The 10000-nt window shown below is 41.0% G+C and overlaps 1 protein-coding gene across 1 annotated transcript in view; it reads left to right on the top strand.

Annotated features, from left to right (window-relative positions):
• Positions 1–1316: 1316 nt before the first annotated feature.
• Positions 1317–10000, top strand: part of il11ra (interleukin 11 receptor subunit alpha) — a gene marked incomplete at its 5' end in the record, with an annotated part of 32319 nt that continues 23635 nt past the window's right edge. The window contains one exon of the mRNA XM_083641131.1: positions 1317–1401. Within this exon, the coding sequence (XP_083497257.1) occupies positions 1317–1401 (85 nt within the window). The remainder of the gene's footprint in view (positions 1402–10000) is intronic.

The following is a 10000-nucleotide window of genomic DNA, read 5'->3' as shown; positions in this document are numbered from 1 at the left end:
GTCTTTTAGTCTGTTATCGAGCCCTGAAAACTTAACAAGTCTTTTAGTCTGTTATCGATCCCTGAAAACTTAACAAGTCTTTTAGTCTGTTATCGACTCCTGAAAACTTAACAAGTCTTTCAGTCTGTTATCGACTCCTGAAAACTTAACAAGTCTTTCAGTCTGTTATCGACTCCTGAAAACAAAACAAGTCTTTTAGTCTGTTATCGAGTCCTGAAAACATAACAAGTCTTTCAGTCTGTTATCGAGCCCTGAAAACTTAACAAGTCTTTCAGTCTGTTATCGAGTCCTGAAAACAAAACAAGTCTTTTAGTCTGTTATCGAGTCCTGAAAACAAAACAAGTCTTTTAGTCTGTTATCGAGTCCTGAAAACATAACAAGTCTTTCAGTCTGTTATCGAGCCCTGAAAACTTAACAAGTCTTTTAGTCTGTTATCGAGCCCTGAAAACTTAACAAGTCTTTTAGTCTGTTATCGAGCCCTGAAAACATAACAAGTCTTTTAGTCTGTTATCGAGCCTTGAACTCATATTCATAAATGATTCAGGAGTTTTCTAGAAATGGGCGTGGTCTTCTTGGAAGCTGTTTCTAGAAAACTCTGAAACATTTGAAGCTGCATTGGAAACATGTGAGTTATCTCACCTCATTTGCATAATTGCTCTGCTCTAACGAGTCAACGTTCAGCCTTTAGGTCACAAATCTTTCCCTTGAATGGCTTGTTCAACACCGTCTGTGCCTGAAGGCCACGCCTGGACCACGGCAAACCACCAACTCATCTGATCAACCATGGCTTTACAACCTGGCAGGGCTGCAGATCTCCTGCAATGTAGTACAGTCACGTAGTACAATGTAGTACAAGTCTGTGTACTTGTTGGGAAACGAAGGTAACCGTACTTAACCACTCGTTTACAAAATACTGTGAGTTTGACATGGGTGGAAGAACTTTGCAGCTGTTGGCTCGTGGCCTCCTTTGTTAAAGCAGTTACGAGAGACTTTGAATTGTTTCTGAAACATCTTACCTACGGTACACTAGTACACACGCTCAGCACACCACACCAGCTGGTTTCTATATGGCTTTTCTAAATGCTGAGCGCTGGTCGGGCACAGCGAGAGACTTCCTGTTTCCCGAGAAATAGAGAAATATATATTTTCATACCCATGGAGTTGCAGAATGTGATGACAACAATGACGGTGGTGATGCTCTGGATGATTATTATATTATTATATATTATTATAACGCTTTTATGGTTAACAATATCTCTCTCCTCTCTGTATCTCTCTCCTCTCTGTATCTCTCTCCTCTCTGTATCTCTCTCTAGATGCCAGGCCCATCGTCCAGTCCTGCCTGTCTGACAGTCATCTGGTTTCTGCTCCTCGGTCGTGCTCAGACCTTAACCAATGAAGGTAAGACACACACACACACACACACACACACACACACACACACACACACACTCACACACACATGCTCACACACATGCTCACACACACATGCTCACACACACACACACACATACTCACTCACACACACACACACACACACACACACACACACACACACACACACACACACACTTCATCTTTCCTTGGAAGCTCCCAGCAGATTTCCCTGTTGGGAATCAGGCATGGATTCCTTCTAGAACTATTTTGAGTGCGCTTGATTTATCTCCTCTTTGAGCGCTTCTGGGATCCAATATGGCGATCTCAGGGGGGGAGGGGGGGGGGGTTGGATGACAGAATAATAATAATAAATATAGCCGCAAGCGGCGATGACGGGGTCCAAGCAAGGTCAGTAAGGATGTAGTGGTCAGTAAAGGGTGATGGGGTCAGTCAGGGTGTTGTGGTCACATAAGTACTTGTGACTTGAAGTAGTACTTGGATAGAAAGCAGTTTTTGTGTACAATTTCCCTTTAAGTATCTGGACAGAAAGTGGTATTTGGGTAGAACATACTGTAAATACGACAAGTACTTCTCTGGCTCTGCAGATACATATAAGATGGTCTACAAAGTTAAACACAACAGTCTGGATAGCTCACTTGGTAAAACTCATGACTTATGCTAACTAAAGACCATTGCGGCTCAAAGTTCAAACCCCACGTGGGATGAACAACTTTCAACTTCAGACAGGTAAGTCAGTAACAGTAATTAAAATCCCACATGTTGCCTCCTTATTTTGCGGTGTTTCATGAACTTTTTCAATATCTTGGAAATGTTAGCTCGAGATGGCTGCGTTCAAGAACGTGTTTTGCAACAGGAGAGGTTAGTTCTTGTCTCATGATGGAGCTTTTGTGTTCTGAAATCAGAATTTTCAGTTGTCATTGTGTCTTTCCCACACACACATCAAACCATAGGGCGTAGTGGCGTCCACTAGAGAAGGTTGATGGGTTTTATCCCTGAAATTGCTTTTGGTGACTATAGCATGGCAGCTTGTTATGCAGTCCATTTACCATTAAGGACATTTTTGTATTACACACATAATGCACCACTTTCCATTAAAAGTCTGCCCTGAATGGAGGTGTTTGAACTAATTGGTGTGGGTTGTGCTGTTACAATGAGCACATGAGTCAGATTGAATTCTCTTTTTGGACCTTTCCCATCTGAAGACACAGTAATGTATTGGAATGTTTTTCCTCTCATATATCTGAAAGAAGGCTCCCAGCAAACACAATTACATCATGATGATGTTCTGATATCATCTTTCAGTGACGTCCAGGACTAGGTCAAATCACAGCCGATTTGGGGATCATTTAGACATCTACACAGGAATGTCAAGATGACGTCAAAATATGACGTTACCATGAATAGGCATATTCAGTTATTCTGCTATGTACACAGTGTGTATTCAGCAGCTTTATACATAATTATATCCAGATTAACCTTTATTCTACATTTTCAAAAAATAAAAAAGTTACCTGGCTGTGGTTTGAACCCAGGACCTCCAGCTTTGGTGTCTGCTACTTTACCCCTAGACCATCCTTCCACAGCAATGACAAGGCACGGATGTAACCTTATTATGGCATAAACTTGTTTTTATTAAAACGTGGGTGTCAAGTCTTTGTGGATCGGGCATTACTGTGTGACATCTAAACCAACTATGTATTATGCTACAGCAGATGCAGAACTCCAAAACACATTAACCCCACCCAAAATGCTACATTCCAACTTCCAGTAGTAGTAGTAGTAGTAGTAGTAGTAGTAGTAGTAGTAGTAATAATAGTAGCAGAAGTAGTAATAGTAGTAGTAGTAGTGTTGGTAGTAGTGGGAGTGGTAGCAGTAGTAGCAGCAGTAGTTGTAATTGACCGGTTAATGAGTTGTGGGCAATTTAGTGTTGGCGTGTGTTTCATTAAAAGTTTCGAGATTTATCATTTCAAAACGGTTTCACGTATCCAAAATCCTTTAATAACTTTAGGTCGGGGTAGTCTATAGATGACCCAGAAAAAGTTTCGTGTGATTTGGCCAAACGGTCTAAGAGGAGCTCGCAAAAGTAGGTTTTTGATCAAATTCAAAATGGCGGAAAATCTAACAGACAGAAATGGGCGTGGCCTAGTAGGTTAGATGCATGATGCTCCAGGGAAACCGGTAGATGTGGAATTTTGATTCTACGGCTCGTGGTTCAGAAGTTATTGACCGACAAACGTGAAATTGGCTGTTATAGCGCCACCGTCTGGTGGATTGGTGTAATTTTTTTACTCTGAGTAGTGGGTGATGTCGTGAACCTGTGTGGAAAGTTTGGGTGATGGGGGGTGTATGGTTTCTGACATCCACACACTTTTAGGGCAGGAAAAGAACAAAAGCAAATACACAAAAGTTTAGACATTTATAATTTCAAAACGGTTTCACGTATCCAAAATCCTTTAATAACTTTGGGTCGGGGTAGTCCATAGATGACCCAGAATAATTCCTATGTGATTTGGCCAAACGGTCTAGGAGGAGTTCGCAAAAGTAGGTTTTTGATAAAATTCAAAATGGCGGAAAATCTAGGCACACGCAAATGGGCGGGGCCTAGATGGATAGATGCGTATTGATCCAAGGAATCCCTGAGAAGTGAAATTTTTAGTATAGGACACACGGTTCAGAAGATATGGACCATAACGCGAAATGGTCTGTTATAGCGCCACCATCTGGCCGATATGGGTCATTTTTTGTTTCTGAGTAGTGAGGCACATTTACAATCTATGTGCCCAGTCTGGCTACGCTGAGCATTACAGTTTCTGCTGTACATACAGTTTTACCGGAGAAGAAGAAAAAAAAAAATAATCGGAACAGATACAATAGGGATCCACGCACTTCGTGCTTGGACCCCTAATTACTTTAGTTATGGAACGTGCCATGAGACGCTGATACAGACACATGATCTGACGAAGGCTTTCCTGGAGAAACGTGTTGGCGCTTCATCAGATCCAAATGATCTATTGGCTCAGGACGATCCACTGCTGGATGCAGAGATCTGCCTCTGGCATCAGATCACCTGTATATGTATATATATATATATATATATATATATATATATATATATATATATATATATATATATATATATATATTTATAGTTAAATGTGTTCTAATGTGTTCTATATATATACACACACACTCTCTCTCAAACTGTCTTATCCTGACACGTAAAAGATCCCAGAGTTCTTTGTTCACATTCGGCAGCCACCGCAAGAGTGTGTGTGTGTGTGTGTGTGTGTGTGTGCATGTGTGTGTGTGTGCATGTGTGCGTGTGTGCGTGTGTGTGTGTGTGTGTGTGTGCGTGTGCGCGTGCGCGTGCGTGTGCGTGTGCGTGTGTGTGTGTGTGTGTAGTATTGCGTTTCATCCAGCTTGCAATTTCTGCGTCCACTCTGACATCTGATTTCACCCATAGGACAAACTCACAGCCTTCCTGTGTGTGTGTGTGTGTGTGTGTGTGTGTGTGTGTCTGTGTGTGTGTGTGTGTGTGTGTGTGTGTGTGTGTGTGTGTGTGTGTGTGTGTGTGTCTGTGTGTTTGCGTGTTTGCGCTGGTGTTCATTAAGATTATGTGCAAAGGTTTGCATGTGTTTGTGTGCATGTTTGTGTGTGTGCATATTTGTGCGTGTGTGTGTGCGTGTGCGTGTGCATGTGTGTGTGTGTGTGTGTGTGTATGCGTGCACGTGCGTGTGTGTGTCTGCGCCCTCTTGCCAGAGGCTGAAGCAGATATGAGTGGAACGCTGTGGGTTTGGGGAATAATGTTCTTCACTGCCAATAAAACATGAATACACACATTCAGACCAGCCAACTCCTCACACTGCACTAAGGCCCCAGGTAACACACACACACACACACACACACACACACATGCACACACACATGCACACACAAACACGCGCACACACACACACACACACATGCACACACAAACACGCGCACACACAGCAGAAACAGAAGGAGGGAGGGTCTGGGTGTGTGTGTGTGTGTGTAGGTCATGGAGGGATAACTGAATCGGTCGTACAGTACAATATCAACGTATACATTTGAATATGCGTACAGTACAATATCAACGTATACATTTGAAACAAAACCTCTGCAGTATGTGTCTACTGCAGAAACGGCGGTTCATTTGAAAACCTCACTGCCTTTCCCACATTAAATGCGAATAAAACAACTTTAACAACTATGGTTATGTTTAGGTAAGTCAAATAACTTGGCTATTATGGTTCAAATGATAAATGTGACTCACAGTTGAAATATATACTTTGGAAATGCTGTGACCATGACTGGGAATTGAATGTGGTGCTACAACACCCTTACTCGCCACCAGCACACTCTTTCAATAGCAGACTCTGTGGTAGGCAAGACCAAAGTGTGGCCCGGGGGCCATTTGCGGTCTCTCAAAATATCCTGTGTGTGGCCCTCCACACAGTAAATATCCTGTGTGTGGCCCTCCACACAGTAAATATCCTGTGTGTGGCCCTCCACACAGTAAATATCCTGTGTGTGGCCCTCCACACAGTATTGGTTAATCAAGCAAGTTTAATTTGCATCCCCCCCCTTCCCTTCACCTAACAATGACAGCACTACCATAGAGTTTGTAGTTTTCAGATGGTAAACAAAATCCTTACATTACAATTGTATTGTATGTGATTTTTTTTAATACCCCATATGATGCGAGAAGCAGCTGGCCATTCAAAAAGAATGCTCTATGATGTTAATATTCACGTATCTAGAAACATCGTCATTTTGATTCAGAACTGCAAGACATTTGATTCTGGCTACCAGCCAGGCTGGGAGGGGTTTGGGAGGATTTGGGGCGGTGCAAAAAAAAGGGAGAAAATGTTTGAGAACAAGAGAGGAGAGGCATTGAGTAAAAGACAGAGAGAAAACAGAGTAAACGTATTTTTCAAACCTCAAGAATCTGAACCGCATCATCATTTTCCTGAGATAACTTGTCATGATACAACTGTCAGCCAAATTAAAGCCAGCAGTTAATCACTTTGACAAGTAAATCTGTTATAGTGTATGTTTGCATTTCAGCTACAAGATCAACACTTTCTATTTAGCTTGGAGAAGCAAGCATCATTAAAATCTCCCACAGCTCTGTTTACGTTCTCACCTCGCCCACTGACACAAATCAGTGACCTGCATGTCCTGACATAACTAGGCTATTGTAAAATCAAATTCATTTAAATCAGTGACCTGCATGTCCTGACATAACTAGGCTATTGTAAAATCAAATTCATTTAAATCAGTGACCTGCATGTCCTGACATAACTAGGCTATTGTAAAATCAAATTCATTTAAATCAGTGACCTGCATGTCCTGACATAACTAGGCTATTGTAAAATCAAATTCATTTAAATCAGTGACCTGCATGTCCTGACATAACTATAGGCTATTGTAAAATCAAATTCATTTAAATCAGTGACCTGCATGTCCTGACATAACTAGGCTATTGTAAAATCAAAATAATTTAAATCAGTGACCATGTCCTGACATAACTATAGGCTATTGTAAAATCAAATTAATTTAACCTCTAACGAAACAGAACGTGCAGTTTGCTTATTTTCATTTTCTCAAAAAGTCATTGATAGTCACCAATATATGTCACTATCCTATTTAGTTTTTATTTGCTCAATGTTATGGATGTGGATAAGATTGAAATGCAATCAAAGGGGCCGAATATAGCAAAGACCAACCTTTTTTTTTTTGCTGCAGCAACAATTAAATATGAAATATGCATCTTCAACATGCTAATATGGAACATTAGAGCAGAATAATGTAATCTAATACCCTTCTCAACATCTATTGGTGACCAGTAACATAAATAGAACTGATATCTTCATACACAAGTAGGGCTGGCTATCGGTATGGCTACTCGATGCCTCTACGGCAGCGATCCTCAAAGTCCGGACTCCGGTCCGCATCCGGACCCAGACGCCGTCCTGTCCGGACCGAGCCCTATAACCTACAAATCATTGAGAATTGTTACATTTTCACGGAGCGTTTCTATTTTAACCGGCACATGCTTTTCTAGTCTTTACGGTACTACTGGTTTATCTGCCAGGAAGCTCACAGACCAATGCATGCGCTGTAAATCATCACACGTGATGCTACTCAGCCAATCAACAAGCAAATCGATTCTGCCCGTGGCTTCCCTGTGCTGCTGCGGGAGAGTTGACACACGGACGGAGGAGAGGCGAGACTCGGAGAAATGCGAGAGATCGAAGTAATTTCACATGGCGTGCTCAAAAGAAACGAGTAGACCGCGAAAAAAGCTTTAGTTTTAATCCAGAGCAGACAGACTCTTACATGTTCATTCATTGGTCTCACGAGCAGTTAAAAACCTGTATGTCTCATGTAGGGATGGGCATCGAATTTCGAATTTTCGAATAATCGTTGTTATTATCAAGGTCGACTTTTATTATTGAAATTCGAAATTCGGGGGGGGGAAAAAAAAAAAAAAACTTTTTTTTTTTTTTTTTTTTTTTTGAGTGAAGTGTTGCATTGTCTCCCCTGATTCTAAGTATAGTCAAATCGCTTGGTTTGAGCAAGTAAAACTATTTTTATAAGCATTTTAAGCAAGGTTTATGGAAAAATGAATGGCGGATGAAATCCCATGAAGAGGGAGAGGGGGTGACTTTGGCACCCCTTTGGCACTCAGACCTAAATATTTAATGAACCACTCATGATTGTCAAAACTGTTTTTTATTTTCGAAAATGTCAATGTCATGTAACATGTTCTTTACTTCAGTGGTGCAATGCTTGTTTGAGTTAAAAATCCACAGCAGAAGCTTTTTATATTAATTAATAAAACCGTAGACTTAGAATCAGGGGAGACAATGCAACATTTCACTCACAAAAAAATAAAAAATAAAAATAATTTTTTTTACATTTTTATTTTTATTTTCGAATTTCGAATTAAATTCGAATTTGGCCAGCGAATTTCGAATAGTGTTTTTGCTAGAAATGCCCATCCCTAGTCTCATGTGAAGTGCGATGCGATCCTGACCTGTTTATGAAAGCGCCACACATGAGCAAACACACACACTCAAATCCAGACTGAGGGCACACTCACACATTCACTGCCAAACGGCATCCTAAGTTTGCATTGCGATTGATAGAGGTAGGTTTGTTGGCTGAGACTGATAAAAAGGAGTTAACAAAAGGAAGAAAAGGGGAAACTTATTTTTCTAAACTACTTCATTTTAAGATGCACATTTTCCCAAAGCACTCTGTTGTATGTTATTTTTAAATGCAGCCATTATTTTACTTGAAATGAGAAAAGAACATGTATTTATTATTAGTGTAGGCTAGTTATTTATAATTAATCCAGTTAAATATGAAAACGGTAAATAAACATTGTTGATGTTTATTTTGATTTAACAGTCAGTCGTTGTCTACATACAGACATTGTACCATTAGGCTACTGCAATCATTGAAGTAGCCTAAGTTCAGTGGCACTGAATCATAGCACAAGCTACGTTACAATGTTCCGGACCTTTGCTTGAGGACATTTTCTCTGACTGGACCTCTTTGAATTTTCATTGAGTGCCCCTGCTCTACGGTGTTGACCGAATTAACCCACTAGTATCAAAACGTCACCAGTCAAACCAAACCTGCATCTGATCTTTTTTGTACACAGATCTAGAAAAACTAACTGTTTGTATGGTTTTGCTCACAGCAAATCACAGCAAGTGTTCTTCAATGTAATGCGTCAGACCCATACAGACCTGTACAGTCCACGGTGAAGTCTCACGCCTTGTATGGGACAGAGTTGGCAGTTCAGCGTGCTATCAAAACATTCAAAAGTATGCCTATGCTACACGCTTGTGGCGTCTGATAAAAAATAATGTATTGAAGGGGCACGGTGGCGCAGTGGTAGCACTGTCGCCTCACAGCAGGAAGGTCCTGGGTTCGATTCCCGCCTGAGACGCTGTGGGCGCTGAGGGTGTGTCCCCATCCCCATGTCCTCAGTGCCCACGGCCCAGGTGGGCTCGTCAAAAGGGCTCCCCTGCGGTTAATCCAGATAGGAAACCCCAAAATAAAATATGCAAAAAAATAAGCAAATAAACGAAATAATAATAATAATATAATGTATTGAATGAAGTATGCTGGTATGGGTATCACTTTAAGGGGACTGGCACTGCTACTGCTATGGTAATTCTTTAAATGATACCAGCCCTGCCTAGAACACAAAGGACACACAGATACTGTCTCTGGCACATGGAAGACAGTATCTGTGTCATTTGTATTTTAGTTTGAATTCCCTGAGGCAGAGACTGACTTTACTTCTACATACACACACAGAGTGAGAACAGCTAATAGGACAGCTTTGGCAGCATGTCCAAAGACTATTCTAATTTAATATGTGTGACAAAGAGAGGGAGACAGACATGTCCAAAGACTATTCTAATTTAATATGTGTGACAAAGAGAGGGAGACAGACATGTCCAAAGACTATTCTAATGTAATATGTGTGACAAAGAGAGGGAGACAGACATGTCCAAAGACTATTCTAATGTAATATGTGTGACAAAGAGAGGGAGAC

The sequence above is a fragment of the Poromitra crassiceps genome (assembly GCF_964638095.1).
Source record: "Poromitra crassiceps genome assembly, chromosome: 8".
Lineage (NCBI taxonomy): Eukaryota > Metazoa > Chordata > Actinopteri > Beryciformes > Melamphaidae > Poromitra > Poromitra crassiceps.
The sequence above is the reverse complement of the archived record's forward strand: the minus strand, read 5'-3'. Positions and strand labels throughout refer to the sequence as shown.